Below are 21,682 nucleotides of genomic sequence, written 5' to 3' on the forward strand. Positions count from 1 at the left end.
CAAGTTACAACATTACGTCATATACACACCATGTACTCTCTCAAGGATGACGTAATGTTGTAACTAGTCCCAGCAAACCAGGCACAGATTTACCGTTGAAGAAAACTTGTCTTCACTTTTTGGAACCAAGTAACCACAGTATACTGCTAATCAAATTACAACTACATACTCTGTATGTAGTTGTAACTAGAACAACTACATACAGTCTGTGCCTGGTTTGCTGGGACTAGTTACAAGTTACAAGTTACAACATTACGTCATATACACACCATGTACTCTCTCAAGGATGACGTAATGTTGTAACTAGTCCCAGCAAACCAGGCACAGATTTACCGTTGAAGAAAACTTGTCTTCACTTTTTGGAACCAAGTAACCACAGTATACTGCTAATCAAATTACAACTACATACTCTGTATGTAGTTGTAATGTGATTTGTAATTTGTAAATCTGTGCCTGGTCTGCTGGGACCAGACTACACAGATGACCATATCTCTTACGTCATCACTGAGAGCTAGTCATACATATACACACCATGTACTCTGGTCCCAGTTCTCAACGATGACGTAATGTTGTAACTGGTCCCAGCAAACCAGGCACAGACTTACGGTTGAAAAAAACTTGGCTTCACTTTTTGGAACCAAGTAACCACGGTATACTGCTAATCAAATTACAACTACATACTCTGTATGTATAAACTGAAAAAGATATAATTATAAAGACCTTCATGTCAAGATTAGGCTTTAAACAATTAAATACAAATCCAACTACAGATTTCGGAAGTATTTTAGATCATGTATATTTCAACAAATTTGAAAGTATTATTACAGAAATTGAAGTTAGAGACACATATTACTCTGATCATGATTTAGCATTAATATCACTATAGTACAAAATGAAATACATTTAAAACAATTGACAATTTACAATAAGTAATAAAATAATTATACTGTATAATATATTTTAATTCAGTTTATATACCTTTTTTTTCATCACATATAAATGATTCATTTTTCTGTAAAAAAGTAGTTAGGTAGCAAATAGTTACACGTAATGATTATACATTTCAAACGTTCCTTCACAGAGATACTGAGATGTGATACTTTCCAGCGGTCGAAAGTACTTGCGCGCTCTGCTTGCGCACTAGTAGGCCATTTATGGCCTACTAGTGTGCAACAAGCAAGTATGCACTCGGCAGAGTGCAGTTCTAGTTACTTCCTGTGTTCGTCCGACCGGGTCCGCAGACAGCAGACAACCCCATCAAAACAAAGGAAATACTTACAGTATAGCTCCTGCTACAGTGGTGTGCGTGCGTGTATGCGTGCGTGCGTGCGTGCGTGCGTGCGTCTGCCAACGAGAATGTGTATCTGTGTTGTTTAGGTGTGAGGTGCCGGTGAAAGAACTACATGCTGTATGTGGATATCTTCTTCTCTCCCTCCCCTTTTATACAATCCTCCCTCTAGGGTCATACAGTCAGCCTCCTCTATACTCTCCTCCCTCTAGGGTCATACAGTCAGCCTCCTCTATACTCTACCCTCTAGGGTCATACAGTCAGCCTCCTCTAGGGTCATACAGTCAGCCTCCTCTATACTCTCCTCCCTCTAGGGTCATACAGTCAGCCTCCTCTATACTCTACCCTCTAGGGTCATACAGTCAGCCTCCTCTAGGGTCATACAGTCAGCCTCCTCTATACTCTCCTCCACCCCCTCTAGGGTCATACAGTCAGCCTCCTCTATACTCTCCTCCACCTCACCCCCCTCTAGGGTCATACAGTCAGCCTCCTCTATACTCTCCTCCACCTCACCCCCCTCTAGGGTCATACAGTCAGCCTCCTCTATACAATCCTCCCTCTAGGGTCATACAGTCAGCCTCCTCTATACTCTCCTCTAGGGTCATACAGTCAGCCTCCTCTAGGGTCATACAGTCAGCCTCCTCTATACTCTCCTCCCTCTAGGGTCATACAGTCAGCCTCCTCTATACTCTCCTCCACCTCACCTCTAGGGTCATACAGTCAGCCTCCTCTAGGGTCATACAGTCAGCCTCCTCTCTACTCTCCTCCACCTCACCGCAGACATACCAAGGGGGATTCACCTCTGCAACACTCAGTCCGGGGAAGGAAGTAAAGAATCCGCCATGAAAACCCCCTACTTAAGATCTGGTTAGGTTAGAAAATGCGAGAGCCGTCGGCGAGCCGTGCCCCAAGAGGAAGGATTCATTAGTGCCACACGGAGAGCAGCCATTTACCTAGTAGTATAGTGCCCCATGCGGAGGCCAGCGATCGGATTGCATTAGTCTTTACAGGGGTTCTATTTTTGGGCTCAGACTAGAGACTGCATGCATGGGACCTGGCAAGGTTAAGGGCGAATTGTAGAACTAATTCCCAGAGCATTGATTCAGCAGTGTCGGACATTGTTTGTTATAAAACGAAGGATATAAAGAGAATGGACGGGGAAGAAAGACTGAGGGGTGAGGGAGAGAGGGAGAGAGAGAGAGAGAGAGAGACAAAGACAGACAGAGGGGTGTGGGGGGTTCTACTCACAGCTGGTGGATGCTACAGTTGTAGAATTTGACCTCGGTACTGATAAGCATTTGTCCAGTCTCCTTGGAATTCAGCCTCAACTCCACGCCTGACCAGTCTGAAAGAGACAGGAGAGAGAGAGAGAGAGAGAGAGAGAGAGAGAGACAGAGAGACAGAGAAACAGAGAGAGAGACAGAGAGACAGATAAAGGAGAGAATGACAGAAACAAGTCATGAATATATATATTTTCACGTACAGCGCAGTGCATCCATCATAGCACCGCTTTGCACACATATTGATATTAAGCACCTACTATAATTATAAACTAAAATTAAATACAACTCTCATCCCTATTAGTATTATACCACCCTGTGCAGAAGGCTGGCATTTACAGCAGGTTGATCTACAGTACAGTAAATGTGAACTGTGTGGTAATTTAACTCTGACAGTAGGAAGGAATCCTTGCACTTCATTTGCAATTGAGAGTGCATGCGATTGTGTGTTTTTGTGACCTGGGAGTTGTGGAAGATGCATTTTCACCTCAAACCTCAAACCATTAGATCTCCATATATGGAGCTGACCTGTTCTGACCCCATCCATCCTTCCTCTTCGATGTCTCCCTTTTGACTGATAGCTGTCTGTCGATTTAAACTCTAGACGGGCCTGCCCCAAAGTTATTAGTGCAGCCGCGCCCGGCAGCCGGTGACAACTAGAGTTCTCAACAGGCCCTACCTGGGCCCTCATCAAACCCTGTACACTCAAGACACTGCCCCGCTGCCACCCTTAGATCTCCATTTAAGGAGCTGACCTGTTCCGACATTCCATATGTTGATCTGACCTCGACTACAAACCCTGTACACTCAACACACGCTCCATATATGGCCAGTACAGAATTCAAGTCCATATGTTGATCTGACCCCCCATGCCAAAGCGCCAGCGCTCGCCCAGCAGTCTGCTGTCACCAAACACGGATGCATGCACGCGACCTCACCCTGCAGGGCACATTTTAGCTGCAACATTCAAGAGACATAATATTACATATTACTTTTTATGTATGTGATGTATTGCCATGCTTTTTTGTTCTTGTTTATTGTAAATCGCTCTGGATTAAGAGCGAAATGCCTACATTTTAAATTGTAAATTGTCTAATACGACAACTTTTAATTTTGTTATACCAACATTTTGAATACAGGACTTTTACAAGTATATCTTAGATTGTGTACGCGAGTAATAGAGGGTATACTACAGTATTATATGTTACTTATTACTCCTTAGAAAAATAAATTATATTATGTTACTTATTACTTGGAATCAAGAGTAATATTATCTGCAACGGAAGTTGCAGGATTTTAGCGGAAGTATCGCCCAGGGATATGACGTTGATGCTTTTTTGGTTGCAAGTGTTGTGATTGGTCGGGAAAATATCGTATCCGGGGGAAATAAATCTGACGGATGTTCCGGAGGATACATCCGCCGATAGCTTCTCTGCCTTACGTTGTGACCAGGCTTTTATTTATGCTTCTCTGCCTTACGTTGTGACCAGGCTTTTCTTTATGCTTCTCTGCCTTATGTTGTGACCAGGCTTTTCTTTATGCTTCTCTGCCTTACGTTGTGACCAGGCTTTTCTTTATGCTTCTCTGCCTTACGTTGTGACCAGGCTTTTCTTTATGCTTCTCTGCCTTACGTTGTGACCAGGCTTTTCTTTATGCTTCTCTGCCTTACGTTGTGACCAGGCTTTTCTTTTCGCAGATAAGTAAGCCTGGGACCGAGGCTAGTGAGACCCTAGCCTCGATACCCAGGCTTTCATTTCGTCTGCGCGAAAAATGAAAGCCTGGAGGAACGCATTGGCTGCCTTGGTCTAGAAGTGGGAGTCAACGCTTCCGGGTGGGTGTCGCTCCAAATTATGTGACGTAGCGCTTCACTAGGTGGGAGAGGAGTGGCCAGGTCTGACGGACAGATCGGTGAGATCCAATCAGGGCGTGCGCAAATCTCAGCCGCGACCCACCCCTATAGACCAGAAACTTAACACGTTAGCTCAGGCTAGTGAGACCCTGGTTTGATTCCTGGACAGGCGGCCCATTTGATCATTTCCCACTCTCTCTCTCTCTGCAATTCATGTCTCTCTTTCCACCATCGCTGCAACATAAAGGCTAGATAGTTGTAGTCTGTACCTCTGCATACAGTACAGCCTGAGAAGTAAAATTGTGTTAATTTATCCATTTGTAGCTGTACACATTTGTACACTCTCAGAGTTAAAAACAAAGGGAAGCAATTTAGCAAGCTTTCGGTCTACTGACCTTCTTCAGGCATCACTCTCAGAGTTAAATTGATTAAACTGTTTAATCTGAGAGTAAAGAATTGTACTGTGTGCTCTAGTATACTGCATGAATAAGAATTGTATTGTGTGCCCTAGTATACTACATGAATAAGAATTGCACTGTGTGCCCTAGTATACTGCATGAATAAGAATTGTACTGTGTGCTCTAGTATACTGCATGAATAAGAATTGTACTGTGTGCTCTAGTATACTGCATGAATAAGAATTGTACTGTGTGCTCTAGTATACTGCATGAATAAGAATTGTATTGTGTGCCCTAGTATACTACAGGTCGTTTCGAGGAAGCAATCTGATTGGTTGAAACAGCCTTCTAGCCGGTGGTTAAACCAGCACTGTTCACCACCTAATCACAACAAAGAATTCAGCCGCTCGGTGGCTAGGCTAGCTAGTTTCTTGGGACATTTGTGGTCGTAGTGACTACATCTGTCATTAAAAAATATATTCTTTCAGCGATTTTCATAGTTTTAAGGGTAACTGTGGTAGAATTGCAATATTACACTCGAGGGTGTGGGTTAACGTGATTACTGCCACTTCAGTGATGCTTGCGGAACTCGACTCCGTCTCGTTCCTGACCAATAATCACGTTAACCCACACCCTCTCGTGTAATATTACTCAAGTATACACATGAATAAGAATTGTACTGTGTGCCCTATATGCATGTATAAGAATTGTACTGTGTGCCTATACTACATGAATAAGAATTGTACTGTGTGCTCTAGTATACTACATGAATAAGAATTGTACTGTGTGCTCTAGTATACTACATGAATAAGAATTGTACTGTGTGCCCTATATGCATGTATAAGAATTGTACTGTGTGCTCTAGTATACTACATGAATAAGAATTGTACTGTGTGCCCTAGTATACTACATGAATAAGAATTGTACTGTGTGCTCTAGTATACTACATGAATAAGAATTGTACTGTGTGCTCTAGTATACTACATGAATAAGAATTGTATTGTGTGCTCTAGTATACTACATGAATAAGAATTGTACTGTGTGCTCTAGTATACTACATGAATAAGAATTGTACTGTGTGCTCTAGTATACTACATGAATAAGAATTGTACTGTGTGCCCTAGTATACTACATGAATAAGAATTGTACTGTGTGCCTATACTACATGAATAAGAATTGTACTGTGTGCCCTAGTATACTACATGAATAAGAATTGTACTGTGTGCCCTAGTATACTACATGAATAAGAATTGTACTGTGTGCCCTAGTATACTACATGAATAAGAATTGTACTGTGTGCTCTAGTATACTACATGAATAAGAATTGTACTGTGTGCCTATACTACATGAATAAGAATTGTACTGTGTGCCCTAGTATACTACATGAATAAGAATTGTACTGTGTGCTCTAGTATACTACATGAATAAGAATTGTACTGTGTGCTCTAGTATACTACATGAATAAGAATTGTACTGTGTGCTCTAGTATACTACATGAATAAGAATTGTACTGTGTGCTCTAGTATACTATAATGAATAAGAATTGTACTGTGTGCTCTAGTATACTACATGAATAAGAATTGTACTGTGTGCTCTAGTATACTACATGAATAAGAATTGTACTGTGTGCTCTAGTATACTATAATGTATAAGAATTGTACTGTGTGCCCTAGTATACTACATGAATAAGAATTGTACTGTGTGCTCTAGTATACTACATGAATAAGAATTGTACTGTGTGCTCTAGTATACTATAATGAATAAGAATTGTATTGTGTGCTCTAGTATACTGCATGAATAAGAATTGTACTGTGTGCTCTAGTATACTACATGAATAAGAATTGTATTGTGTGCTCTAGTATACTACATGAATAAGAATTGTATTGTGTGCTCTAGTATACTACATGAATAAGAATTGTATTGTGTGCTCTAGTATACTACATGAATAAGAATTGTACTGTGTGCCCTAGTATACTACATGAATAAGAATTGTACTGTGTGCCCTAGTATACTACATGAATAAGAATTGTACTGTGTGCTCTAGTATACTACATGAATAAGAATTGTATTGTGTGCTCTAGTATACTACATGAATAAGAATTGTATTGTGTGCTCTAGTATACTACATGAATAAGAATTGTATTGTGTGCTCTAGTATACTACATGAATAAGAATTGTATTGTGTGCTCTAGTATACTACATGAATAAGAATTGTACTGTGTGCTCTAGTATACTACATGAATAAGAATTGTACTGTGTGCCCTAGTATACTACATGAATAAGAATTGTACTGTGTGCTCTAGTATACTACATGAATAAGAATTGTACTGTGTGCTCTAGTATACTACATGAATAAGAATTGTACTGTGTGCTCTAGTATACTACATGAATAAGAATTGTACTGTGTGCTCTAGTATACTATAATGAATAAGAATTGTACTGTGTGCTCTAGTATACTACATGAATAAGAATTGTACTGTGTGCTCTAGTATACTACATGAATAAGAATTGTACTGTGTGCTCTAGTATACTATAATGTATAAGAATTGTACTGTGTGCCCTAGTATACTACATGAATAAGAATTGTACTGTGTGCTCTAGTATACTACATGAATAAGAATTGTACTGTGTGCTCTAGTATACTATAATGAATAAGAATTGTATTGTGTGCTCTAGTATACTGCATGAATAAGAATTGTACTGTGTGCTCTAGTATACTACATGAATAAGAATTGTATTGTGTGCTCTAGTATACTACATGAATAAGAATTGTATTGTGTGCTCTAGTATACTACATGAATAAGAATTGTATTGTGTGCTCTAGTATACTACATGAATAAGAATTGTATTGTGTGCTCTAGTATACTACATGAATAAGAATTGTATTGTGTGCTCTAGTATACTACATGAATAAGAATTGTACTGTGTGCTCTAGTATACTACATGAATAAGAATTGTATTGTGTGCCCTAGTATACTGCATGAATAAGAATTGTACTGTGTGCTCTAGTATACTACATGAATAAGAATTGTATTGTGTGCTCTAGTATACTACATGAATAAGAATTGTACTGTGTGCTCTAGTATACTACATGAATAAGAATTGTACTGTGTGCTCTAGTATACTATAATGAATAAGAATTGTACTGTGTGCTCTAGTATACTACATGAATAAGAATTGTACTGTGTGCTCTAGTATACTACATGAATAAGAATTGTACTGTGTGCTCTAGTATACTATAATGAATAAGAATTGTACTGTGTGCCCTAGTATACTACATGAATAAGAATTGTACTGTGTGCCCTAGTATACTACATGAATAAGAATTGTACTGTGTGCTCTAGTATACTACATGAATAAGAATTGTACTGTGTGCTCTAGTATACTACATGAATAAGAATTGTATTGTGTGCTCTAGTATACTACATGAATAAGAATTGTACTGTGTGCTCTAGTATACTACATGAATAAGAATTGTACTGTGTGCTCTAGTATACTACATGAATAAGAATTGTACTGTGTGCTCTAGTATACTACATGAATAAGAATTGTACTGTGTGCTCTAGTATACTACATGAATAAGAATTGTACTGTGTGCTCTAGTATACTACATGAATAAGAATTGTACTGTGTGCTCTAGTATACTACATGAATAAGAATTGTACTGTGTGCTCTAGTATACTATAATGAATAAGAATTGTACTGTGTGCTGACTGTGCTCTAGTATACTACATGAATAAGAATTGTACTGTGTGCCCTAGACACTAGTATACTGCATGAATAAGAACTGCCCTACTGCATGAATGCTTCCCAGTGTCCCCGGTTCACCTTCCCTCCCTGTCCACCGGTGGGACCAGGCGAAGCCACAGAGACATGGCGTCCACCAGACCTGCCAGTCTCTCTGAGGGTTGCCAGGTTTTTTGCCAAGGCAGGTGCGTTCAGCGGGACACCGGGGTCCCACTGTGGACCAGGCTGACCCTCTCCTGTCCTATACACCAGCAGTCACCTCTAAGATCTACAGGGAAACGGCTTCTGTACTGTACCTTGACCACAGTTACAAAATAAATATTAAAAGACAAAAGAGTGCAATGTTTACCAGGGTGATGCAACCATGGCGTTGAACGGTATGCTGTATACCTCAGCGTCCACTTAACTTTCAGAGTGTTGGATAAAAGCACATTTTAATATCGCTATCAGAGTGGTGCAATACCGTCCATTGTCTGCCTGCCATTGTTGCTCTTTTTTTCAGTACACATTACAATTCAAAGTCTTAATTTATTCATATTGTTACACTCTCCAAGTTAAAATAACACTGGGGATTTTACTGTGTGTGTGTGTGTGTGTGTGTGTGTGTGTGTGTGTGTGTGTGTGTGTGTGTGTGTGTGCGTGTGAGAGACATGTATTGTGCGTGCGCGCGAGCGTTCACGAGCATGCATTTATGTAGAGCAGTCTGAGGCTCAAATGGCTCATATTCCAGTGTGTGGGAGGATTTGAAAACCCTCCATTGCCCTGTTCTCTGTGCTGCACCTGTTGTTTCACACAAGGCTGTACAGAAGGCTCTCTCTCTCTCTCTCTCTCTCTCTGGAACCCGAACTCTTCTCTCCATCTCTCTGTCTACTACCTTCCATTTGTTCCCTCTTCTATTTGTTCCCCTTTTCATTCCCTCCCTTCTTCTCCTGCCCCCCCCTCTCCCTCCCCCCTCTCTCCCTCTCTCTCTCTCTCTCTCTCTCTCTCTCCCTCCTTCTCAATTCGTCTCTAATCTATTCCCTCCGTGCTTGCTCCCCCTCTCCATCCACAGAGAGATAGCAGAATGGAGAAAGACATGATGGAGGGGGTGTTTGAGGAGGGGGGGTTTCAGGGGGAGTGGGCGGAGGCACAGAGGGTGGGGACTACAGTCAAAAGGGCAGGAAATGGGCGGTGGCTGAAGGCGAGGGATTGCATGTGGGTGGGGAGGATTAGCTGACATTTACCTGGGTGGGAACATTCATATGGACTGCCTGATGCTTCCCTGCCCCCGGGACGCCCTGGACAAACATGCCTGTCATTTACCCACATGGAAGTGGATCACCGAGTCCCAGAAACACACAGCATGCATTGCAGGCGGCCTATATATTTGCTCTCACCAGCCATGATAAAAATATTATACTATTCACGCGACTGGAGCTTCGTGGCCGAGCAGCCACACTGCTATAATCCATTAAGACCCGAGTTAAAAACATTCACTTTGAAAGAATATAATTTATATTCAAAGATTTGCGCCACATTTTTACAATTTTTCTAAAATAGCAGGCCTACAAGCTCGTAGCTCATAGCGCGCCACTCGGTGGCTCGGAGATTGTAGATCTCCAAACATCCTTCAAACATTTCTGAGCATTTCAACCTTATAATGTATGGCAGGCCCAAAACAGGGACTCCGTGATTCATTCAACGTCTCACCTCGTTTACACACGTTTTCTCTGAAGCACAGGAGACAGCCTCCCCGCGCCGGCGCCCTGCCCGACCTCTCAATCAATCAATTCATCGATCAACTGTGCGGTCGTACACCCTCCCCGAATCATCCGCTATACCTGTCCCACAGCCACCGTGTTATAGATAGCCGGCTATTAGTGTGGGCAAGCGGCAGTAATGTGGGCAACTGTAGCACCGACCACAGGCCTGGTCTGATCCTCCATCAGTCCTTAATTGGCCCGGGACTTGTGTGGAGCACTCTCTACAGCCCAGGGTCCTGATCGCAGGTCAGTGGGAGCTCGTCACAACGGGAGCCTGAATGAGGGATGTTGGCTGAATCAATGGCACGTGCGTGCGTGCGTGCGTGCCCGTGCCGTGCATGCGTGCGTGCGACTTGTTATAGGCTATGCGACAATGAATGCGTGTGGCTGGACAGTGAGTACAAGTGCAGCTCATTACCAATCAGCGGTAGTACAGTATATAAATAGCAGGGAGCACTAAGCCTGTGCTTTGATGTGAGAACGCTCTATGGGTTTCAAATGAACTCTCACCGTACTCTACTGTCTACTCTGCTTTAGTTTATTATTGTATACCGGGTCAGTTCAGCCTAATGCCGAGAGTTTCTTTCCCCCCAGATGGTTTCCTGTAGATGCAAATGTAATGTAAAATAGTACGTCATCAATGTCGGGGGGGAGACCGTCTATACGACCTGTACATGTCAGGAAATGGAAAAAAAGGAACCCGTGTTCCATTTGAGCCAATGTAGTTATTAATTAGTTATATACTTTTTATCCAATGAATATTTATGAAACCCACAGACCCACTTTCACTTTCTTTTCTTTTTTTCCCCACTTAATTTTTATTGATAAAAAGACAAAGACAACAAAAAAAGGACAATACCAAAAATAAACTAAAAAAACAAAGCACCCAATTAAATAAAATAGATCTACTAGCTACCAGTAGCGGAAATAGTTGCTCACAACACGTCTTAACGCATTGTGAGCTTGTATCCCAACATGCATTTAACTTGCAACAGCTTTAGACGATGAATATATATATATATATATATATAATTATGTGTGTGTGTGTGTGTGTGTGTGTGTGTGTGTGCGAGTGCGTGCACGACTGCACACGTGTGCCTGTGTGTGCGCGTTTCATATCTACCTTGGTCAGTGGGGATGACGGGGACATCCTTGGCGGCAGGAGACACACAGAGGATCTGGTTGCCGCTGACCTGTCCCTCCACCTCCGTCAGGTTGCCAAAGGAGCAGGTGATGCCGGCGGAAAGGTCCGGAACATCGCTCACCTTCACCAGCAGCTGTATGTGGCGGACATAGGAGACAGAGGGCAGAGGTGTGCGTTTCATTGTGCGTGTCAAATTAAGAGAGAAGAAGAGGTGGACTCGTTCACATTATCTCTAACATTTACACATCATTATCTCAGGTATAACGATATTAATTATGTTATCTGGAACGTGTGATATGGTAATTCTTTTTTTTATCAGGTGTTGAATCATGTGTTTATATTGTGGCTGGGTTTGTCGTTTAATCTCCCCATCTCCCGAGCATATTATCAATCCAGACATTGAGGTGGAAACACCTGTGTGATTTAATCTGGCGATAGATGGACTCAGCTGCTCAAAGGGAAATTGGAGAAAAAAAAAAGACCACTTGACAACCTTCTAGCCGTTGCTTCCGCTTTCTCTGGAGTTCACGTCAGGGACGCACGCACCACCAACACATGAAACTACAAAGACGCACAAAGGCACAAACTAATGCACGTTGGGGGGACAAACTCTCACACACACGCAACGCACAGAAACACACACACACAAGGGCGTTTGAAGTCACTCCCCCGGGAGAGAGCCGGCGACTCAAAGGGTAGAAGAATTCAGCGGCTCTCTGCCTATAAATAAATGCATTGCGACGACGCGCGGCGCGTGGTGTGTGATCCGATTCTATGCAGCCAAGAGAGAGAGAGGCAGGCCCCGGATAATTATCACCGTGGCATTTTTCACAGCCTTGTTCCATTAGCTGTTATTTTGGGCCGCGGTGTTTGAAGTTTTCCCCCCCCTTTGTTTTATCCTGCCTCTCGCTAAACGCTGCAGGGCCTGCTGGGAGAGAGAGAGAGACGAGGCAGCTGAGCAGCTAAACTGTGTAGGCATTTCAAGAGATGCTGACTGTCTCTCTCTCTCTCTCTTGTAGCTGTAGGAGAGGCTCATCTTCCCTGAGCAAGCTGGCACATTGCGCTATATATGCCCTGGTTTTTGCGTGTTTTCCGGTGATTTATCTTTTTCTATCCTTTGAAGACCGTCGTCATCCATCCGCCTTTTTCCTCTTTGACTGCTGTGTGTTTGTGGTGCGTCACTCTGAAGTGTGTCGCAGACACGTCCTTGATTACAGTAATCAATATCTTTTGTTCGACGCGGAATTCCCGGAGAAACCTCTTACATTAATTAGCTCTCATCGTTCTGCCAAAGACACGCGCGCACACACAAAGTAAAAGATTCAAAATATCATGCGAGTGCGCGAGCGTGCACTCACATACATATAGTCATAAAAGTGGTAGCTAGCTTGCTATACCCAAAGCGCCGTAATAATCTCTGAGTGTTTAAGTGCTTGCTCTTTTCGCGCTCCGCTCCTCCCCGGTGATGCGGTGGGTGTTTTTTGGGAGCCGGCTTAATTGGCGGCAGAGTTTTTTAATAAAAGGTAATTTGATTGTTGTCCCTAGCTGTGCTTCCATGTCTCCTGGCACCTGGCTCAAAAGCCTTTGTTGTCATGGTGATAGCTGGCTGCCACGGTGGAATTTGCCTAATGTGAACGTGAGTACAGTGTGCGCGTGTTAGAGAGAGAAACCAAGAGAGAGAGGGAGAGAGAGAGAGAGAGAGGGAGAGAGAGAGAGAGAGACAGCATCATGCTGCCGTTTACTTCCACAGCAAACATTGGAAACATTCCGAATCATAACAAGCACGGAAAACAGCTATAGCTTGCTCTGGTTTAAACCTTTGTTTTTATAAACAGTTTCATTGTTAGTGCGGCGGGTTCGATTCCCGCAAGGGGACGATGTGGGCACTGGGGGGGGGTGTGATGTCTCCTCCGCGTCATCAGTGCCGGTTGGCAAAAAGGCCTTTCCGTGTGTGCAGTTTGCATGTTCTCCCCGTGTCCCCTATAATAGTCTACTTGCCAGGACATATAGAGACCCAATGCGAACCTGGACATGTTGAGGTTTTATGTTAGAGATGTTGAGTACACTGGGCCGTGGCTCAGCGGTCCAGGCACCTTGGCTGGTAGTCCAGTCTGGCAGTGTGCCGCGGGTTCGACTCCCGATCCCGACGGCCTTTACTGCATGTCACCCCCTCATCTCTCTCCCCATTTCCTGTCAGCCTACTGTCTGTCCCTCCATAAGAAAATATCAAATAAAAGGCGAAAGCCACAAAAAAACATTTAAAAAAAAAAGAAATGTTGACTCAACATTTCTAACATAAAACCTTGGTGTACTCAAACATGCCTGGGTTCACATTCTGGCAAGTGAGCTTGGAGATCTGCTGTTTTCAGTGTACACAACATCGACTAAAGTATAAATTTGGCTTCAGGCAAAGCGGAGGCTTTTTCTCTCTGATGTGCTTGTTTTCTCACCCGGCCCATGCAGTGCGATGAGGATTGTATATACTGTACACTCAGCTGCTCAACTTTCACGCCCACACTCACTCCCACGCATCTTGGCGCACGTACCAAGTGATCTGTTGCCGGGTGAGCATATTGCAACGCCGAAAAAACACCCACGTAGAGCACTCAACCAAGCCTTAACCCATTCTGAACGGGAAACCCCTTTTGGTGTTTCAAAGCGTTATGTGTTATGCTTTAGCTGTTGAAAAACAGCAGATCTACAAGCTCGTAGCGCGCCACCGATTGGCGCGCTACGAGCTTGTAGGTCTGCTGTTTTTGAAAAGTCGTGAAAATGTGGCGCGGATCTTTGTATATATATATTTCAGAGCACACGTTTTTAACGGAAATATTTGCTTCTGGGGGGGGGGGGTCCCTGGAACTACATATTTTTAGATGGGGGTCCGTGGCCCAATAGAGATAATTCTGGGGGTCCTCGACGTGAAAAAGGTTGAGCACAACTGACATAGAAACATGGGTTTTTCAGAAAACTATTAGGAATGTAGAAGATTTTTTTAGTCCAAAATGGGTTAACTACTGTATCTGATGTTTATGCATCGCCCCTGAATTAAGATCGGCATGAGCATGGAATGGGAAACTGTTTGAAAAACACGGCACTGCCGTGCTGAATGTGGGCGGGGAATATGCAAACGGCAGAATGTTAAGAGCTGTGTTGAGTGTTGATTGTGTATAGGGTGTGTGTGTGTGTGTGTGTGTGTGTGTGTGTGTTAACTTACGGGTACGCTGGGCTCCGACACTGCGATGCTGTCTGGGTACACCGTGGCCTTCACACACTGGTTGAGCGACGCAGCGAAACGGAACTGCTCGTCAGCTCGTTCACACCGGTTCCTCTGAGAGCACCTGCACACAGTTAAGGGTAATTAATGATTAGACCCCCACAAGACAAGACTTATAGGTCGAAAGCTCAAAAACATATGTAGATTTATGGGCCGTGTATGAAATGGGTGAGTCGGTCAAACGGTCAGTCAAACAGTCACTGAAGTTCAAGTTTGTGGGCCTCGATGCTATGCGAGGGCATACAGTAAACGTGAATGGCTGAAAAATGAGAAAGAAATGGGTTACCAGAAAAAGAGATAAAGTGAGAATGAAAGAATTAAAAGGAAAGTATTGTATAGTAAAATGGGAGGGGCTACCAATGCTACCAATGGCAATACAAGTAATAGGGGAAAGAGAAAGGTTATTGTCGTAGCAGGGATGAAAATAACACAAGAAAGAGGTGATGCAATGAAATGATAGTGAAGAAAGAAAAAAAGACAGCCAGCGTGGAGCTACAAGAGAAAAGACAAAGCAACAAAACACAAGACAACTAAAGTGGGGGCACGGTAGAAGTGCTAACCAAAGACAGAACAGCAATGAAAACATGACAAGAGAGAGAAGGGTTATACTGATATCACACTAAATGCAAAAATATCATGAAATGACAACAGAAGGAAGGCGTAAAAAGGTACAAGAGTTATACCCACGTTGGAATAGAAATAAACACTTTCAACAACAGAGCAAGGGAGAAGAGAGCAAAAGGAGGTATTTAACAATGTCATCCTCCTAATGTTGTGTCAGGAGGAAATATAACGCAGTGTCAAATTTCTTCCCGACATGATATCAATAAATCACTAATCACAAACAGCTGTATGACATGACACTATACACTGTTGTGCATCGAACGAGGCTTGCATTCACAATGAGCCCTATAATGGTCGGTGGTGCCACCGCCTCCGGCGCCTATCATTTAGCACACCGCACCCATACAAACTATAGCGAGTTATACATGCACAAATTACATCCCTCAATCACTGCACAACGCTGGAGACATCACCACCGGGGGCGAATGATGCCCCGGTTCGCTCATTAAGGATCTTAATGGTCAGTCGCCTTTATGAAGTGCCTCGCGACAACCGTCAACCCCCCCCCCCACACACACACAGCCCCCCGACCCCCGTCCGCGCCGTTCCTCATTTAGACTCTGCGGTCGCCTCCTTGTTACAATCGTGTGTTCCTATATTAAAAGCAAAGACTCTCAAAGTCTCTATTCTCATCCAGCCCCAGCTATAGGGTGGACTGTATCTGTGCTCCCCAGCTATAGGGTGGACTGTATCTGTGCTCCCCAGCTATAGGGTGGACTGTATCTGTGCTCCCCAGCTATAGGGTGGACTGTATCTGTGCTCCCCAGCTATAGGGTAGACTGTATCTGTGCTGGCTATAACTGGATGTCTGGTCACACTGGCTCTAATTGGACCCCGGCTAGTCAGCCTCTGTCCATGGTGCTGATGAGTCACTAGGACTCCATCCGTGTGTGTGTGTGTGTGTGTATACATACATATATTGATCTTCATCCTCAGACTGTAATTATAATGTCAAGAGGTTCAAACTGTCCAACACAGATACTGTACGCACACTTGCATACATACACACACACACTAACTCTGACAGTGTAAGGATTTTATTTACACGCACACCCACCCACACACGCACGCACAAATCCCTGGGGGTGTTTAGAGAGTAGGGTTGTGTAGAACTAATAGTTGTGCGTGCGTGCACGCTCCCGGGGGAAAAGGGAAACGGCTGCATCAGCACCGTGAGAGCTTTTTAAAGACCCCCCCATTTCACCAAACCAGACTATACCTTTAATGTGGACAATTGAGATCTTTCATCTCTGCTATGTAGTTTTATGCATCACATTTTCTAAGCCATTCTTTGCACATTTGACTCCCAGCAATCCATCTCCCCTCCACTTGTCTGTCTGTCTCTCTCTCTCTCTCTCTCTCTCTCTCTCTCTCTCTCCCCCCCCTTCTTAGTTTTGTTTGTTTTTGAGCTTTTTTTCATAGTAGCAAGGCGCTACTATATTATGCTAGCAATTAAGCGCATGTCTCTCACATCCGCGACAGAGGCAGAAAATCATACTTAATGTGCTGGCAGGTGCGTGTGCACACGCCGCAGAGCCACGTTTTCTTTTGCATAGCCAAAATATGTGGAAGTATACAGATGCAAAAATAAATACAATAACAAATGAATAAATAATGAAAAACGCCCTGCATTGATTTCCCCACCCTGCACTGTTATTTCCTTTTTTTGTAATGTAATTTCAGCTGGAAGAAGGAAAGCGTAGTGGGGAGTGGGAAGGGTTTGGGGGGGGGGGGGGCTGGTGGCTTGTTGTCGCCATGGTTTCGGGACACAGCCATTGTGTGTGTGTGTGTGTGTGTGCTTCTCTCATTAGCTGATGAAGTGACTACTGAATGTTGACCGGCATCCTGTCTTCTTTCTGTAGTCCGTACACATGCATTCTTGGTGTACATTTAACTCTCACAGAGTGTACAAATGGATAAATGAACACTGAGGATTTTACTGAGTATGTATTGTGTGTGTCTCTCTCTCTCTCTCTCTGACCCTGGGGGGGGGGCGTCACTCAGCAGACCCCACTCTCTCTCTCTCTCTCTCTCTTCCGCTGCTTTTTGTATACAGTGCATTCCTGAGAGAGAGAGGGCGACCTTCCGCATCGTTGGAATGCCCAGAGGTGATAAAAGACGGGGAGGAAGGAAGGAAGGAGGAAGGAGGGGAATGCCGCATGCAACATGGCTGCCTATGTTGGAGGAGGAGGAGGACACACACATCCTTTTATTACGTTATTTATTTCTTTATTTCATACACAAAAAGGCTGGGAGGAAATATTACACGGCTCGACACAAGAGAGAGAGAGAGAGAGAGAGAGAGAGAGAGAGACGGACAAAAACACACAGTAACACTAACAAGCAGCAGCGCACGCTATAGGCATGCATGAACACAAACAGATTGACAGTACAAATGCATACAGTTGGTATACTGTACTACTGCACGGTGGCTGTTATAATTGGAGTTTTCCCCCCACACAGCTTCAGCTACAGGCTTTCCATTTTTCCACACACACTGTCCATGGTGCTGAAATACACTACGGAGCTATACAGTAGTGTGTTCCGTTATACTCATTACCGTCTGCCCATTTAGAGCCATTGTTCTGAACAAGGTCTCCTGTATATGAGAGACCAATTTATTACGGCTCAGCGTAGACAATTCATTCCCGCGTGGCCTGCATGGGGAGATATTGCACTTATTATGAGCTTCGGGTGCCAGAAGAACACATCCAACCCCTTCTCGCATTAGAATGTAAAATAGAAAATAAAAACAAGATGGATTGTTTGAAATGACCAAAGCTGCCTATACCTAGTGATGTCCTGGTTGGAGGGTTTCTGAACAGCGACGACCAATTATACACAGTTAGGGTTAAAGATGTATTAAAAAGGACCACTTCACCACTTTTCAACCTGTCTTCATATAATAGGTCCTCACTGATAATCATGAAAAATGCTGCAATTCGTTTCTACTCTACGCCTGTGTCTCATAGGTGGGCTGTGGGCAGTTCAGAAACCGTCTTCCAGTGACATCATCGATGGGGAATACAAGCTAATAGAAACTAATGAAAAGTTGCAATGCGAAAATGGAAGCCATCATTCTCACGATAAAGAAAATCTAAACATTTTTGTAAAAAAAATCTTGTTCAAAAAGAAATCTGCCTAATGATGTCACTGGAAGACGGTTTCTAAACTGCCCACAGCCGTCCTATGAGACACAGACGTGCCATTTTATCATGATTATTAGTGAGGACCTATTATTATGAAGATAGGTTGAAAAGTGGTGAAGTGGTCCTTTAAGTGGTCATTTAACTAAACATGGACCCGTTAAGAGCCTATAGCATTAATGTCACAAGCTATAGCAATTCCACACAAAGGAGTTGTGTCAATGGCATGTTGTCCCAGTGTATATACTACGAGACATGCATGCAGGTCAAAGGACAACGAAGGGTTATCGTTTCTCCCGAGCATTCCATTATGTGGGTGTAAATCCAACTGAGATACTGTACAGTATGATGTACTCCCTGTATGAAGCTTAACCTTGGGGTCCTCTCCGTTGCCTGCCTCCATATAGTTCCAGACAGGCAATTACCCTGTTGTCTTTGCCATGCTGCACTATGCACGGACACACACACACACACACACACACACACACACACACACACACACAAACACACACAGACATGTGCACAATCTCAGACACCAATACACATAAGCATTCAGACACTTTTGCTGTACTCACTCATACTTTCCGTCGCGCTTTCACATCTTGTGTGCACACGAGCGCGTGCACGCCGGTGGCCGGGGTATACACAGACACACTATACTGTATGCTCACACACACACACACACACACACACACACACACACACACAGAGAGAGAGAGAGGAAGAGTGGCCTTGACAGGAGTGCAGAGGAGGCAGGCGACAGGGGAAGGTTTCCGTTCCTCTCTCTCTCTCTCTCTCTCTCTCTCTCTCTTCTCTCTTCTCCTCTCTTCCTCTCTTCTCCTCTTCTCACATGTAAGGACTTCAGTGGAGGTCTGAAGGGAGTCTGTCTGAATGCAGCTCTAAGTGTAGCTCTGAGCGTCGCGTTTGAAAACGGGAGAAGCTGCAACGCGGGCAGGGGAGCCATCTTTTATTGCTTTATTAGATAGGAGAGCGTAGAGAGATCGAGGCATAGGTAACCCGAGGTCGACGGTGGGGAGACACGCGAGAGTTGGATTCGAACCCGGGACCTCGCGACTCATGTGGTCAGAGCACTAACTGGTTGAATGAACCCATTTTGGACTGAGGTCGATAAAAAAAAGGCTTATTTTTTCTGAAAAACCCATGTTTCTATGTCAGTGTTGCTCAACCTTTTTCATGTCAAGGATCCCCAGAATTATCTCTATTGGGCCACGGACCCCCATCTCAAAATATGTAGTTCCAGGGACCCCCCCCAGAAGCCAATATTTTAGTTAAAAATGTTCGCTCTGAAATATATATTCAAAGATTTGCGCCACATTTTCACGATTTTTCAAAAAAAGCAGACCTGTAGATCTGCTATTTTTCAATAGCTAAATTATAACATAATGTTAAAAACACCAAAAGGGGTTCCCGCTCAAAATGGGTTAAACAAAGTTCAGAGTTCCCAGAGGGAAGCCATTTTGAAATCACTTTGTGTTGTGCCGTACTAGAGGCCCAGATCATTAGAAACTGTAAAGCAAAACAAAACTAAATGTATTCGTCTCTCTCACGGTCGACGTTGCTATTCTTACCTTGCACTTTGTACACTGTGTGTATATGTGAATGTCTCTCTTTCGCTGCCGTTTATTTTAGTTTATTAATTGCTTGTTATTGTTCAATTGTATAGCATCATATCCACCATCATTTCCATCTAAATCCTTGTGCTTAAAGGTTATGAACCTAAATCTCATTATTTTGATGTGTGGATATATACATGTACATACAGTACAGTGTACAGTGTCATCAGGCGTACTTCCTGGCGGTGTGCATACTTTAGACTAGTCATTGGTGAGACATGGGTTAAGGTTAGGTTTAGGTGTGCTGCCCCGTGGGAGGTTAGGTTTAGACTAGTCATTGGTGAGACATGGGTTAAGGTTAGGTTTAGGTGTGTTGCCCCGTGGGAGGTTAGGTTTAGGGTGAGGGTCTGAAATAGGTTGTAGTTGTAGGACTAATGACTGGTCTAACCAATGACTAGTCTAAACTAAGTACTGTCTAAACTAAGTACTGCACCCCTTTCCGGCAAAAAAAAGAGTCCTAGAATAAAAAATACCCCATGGAAAAGAAAATGTTAAAAACAGGGTGCAAAGTAAAGTTAAATTAAATGGTTGGAGGAGGTGAATAGTATACATGGGGGGAGGTATATATAGAGAGAGCACAGTGAACTACATATACCAGTGTTGAGTGGTTATGGAAAGCCTTCCTCTGTGCTGCTGTGGATGGAGCCCTGCCATGGGACTCCTCTGTGAATGGAGCCCTGCCATGGGACTCCTCTGTGCCAGTGAAAACTCACCTTAATGTAAACATGTATGGAGACTGACTGCGCTGGGACACTGCTGCGCCCACATGAAAGAGGGATGATTAGGGAAGCCGGCGATGTGCAGTGTCCACACACACACACACACACACACACACACACACACACACACACACACACACACACACACACATACAGTTTATCCATATTCCCACTGCGTAGATACCTGAGACAATACACCACACCCACTGTCGATAGTCTACAACATAAAGTATTCAATAGATGTAGGCGCATATTACTGCTAATGGATGGCATGATGCTTGTGTCTATACTTTGCTTAACATGTACAGTCTCTGAGGGTATATATTACTGCGTGGGATTGACTAATATGGAAGACAATGTATTGATTGATGTGGTGATTGCAAGCCAGACCACATACAGTACGTCCACGTTCTGATGCCATATAAATTGAACTCTACCGCCATTCAGCGCCAGGCCAGTTACACGTCCAGGACGATGTTAGCCTCACCCACTCAGGACACTGCAGCACCGATGCAATATATCAGCCATCATTAACCCATTCCGGACGGGAACCCGTTTTGGTGTTTTAACTAAGCATCTATGTTATACTTTAGCTATTGGAAAATAGCAGATCTACAAGCTCGTAGCGCGTGCTACGAGCTTGTAGGTCTGCTATTTTTGAAAAAAAATCGTTAAAAATGCGGCACAAATCTTTGAATATTATATTCTTTCAGAGCGATTTTTTTTTTTTCATTTTTTTTGACGTCACGGCTCAATGGGTTAATAACTGTATGTGCTATAGGATTCCATGGTCGTATCGACGCACGCGAGTTGCGTGAGTCCGTGATCGATATCTCA

General features: G+C 43.5%; 1 protein-coding gene across 1 annotated transcript in view; it reads right to left on the bottom strand.

Annotated features, from left to right (window-relative positions):
* plxna2 (plexin A2) overlaps positions 1–21,682 on the bottom strand; it is a 279,981-nt gene that overhangs the window by 110,576 nt on the left and 147,723 nt on the right. Inside the window, 3 exon segments of the mRNA XM_080764816.1 lie at positions 2,537–2,633; positions 11,428–11,581; positions 14,663–14,786. Coding sequence (XP_080620942.1) covers positions 2,537–2,633; positions 11,428–11,581; positions 14,663–14,786 — 375 coding nt within the window.

This window comes from Protomyctophum bolini (assembly GCF_963924005.1).
Source record: "Protomyctophum bolini genome assembly, chromosome: 5".
In the NCBI taxonomy this organism is placed as follows: domain Eukaryota; kingdom Metazoa; phylum Chordata; class Actinopteri; order Myctophiformes; family Myctophidae; genus Protomyctophum; species Protomyctophum bolini.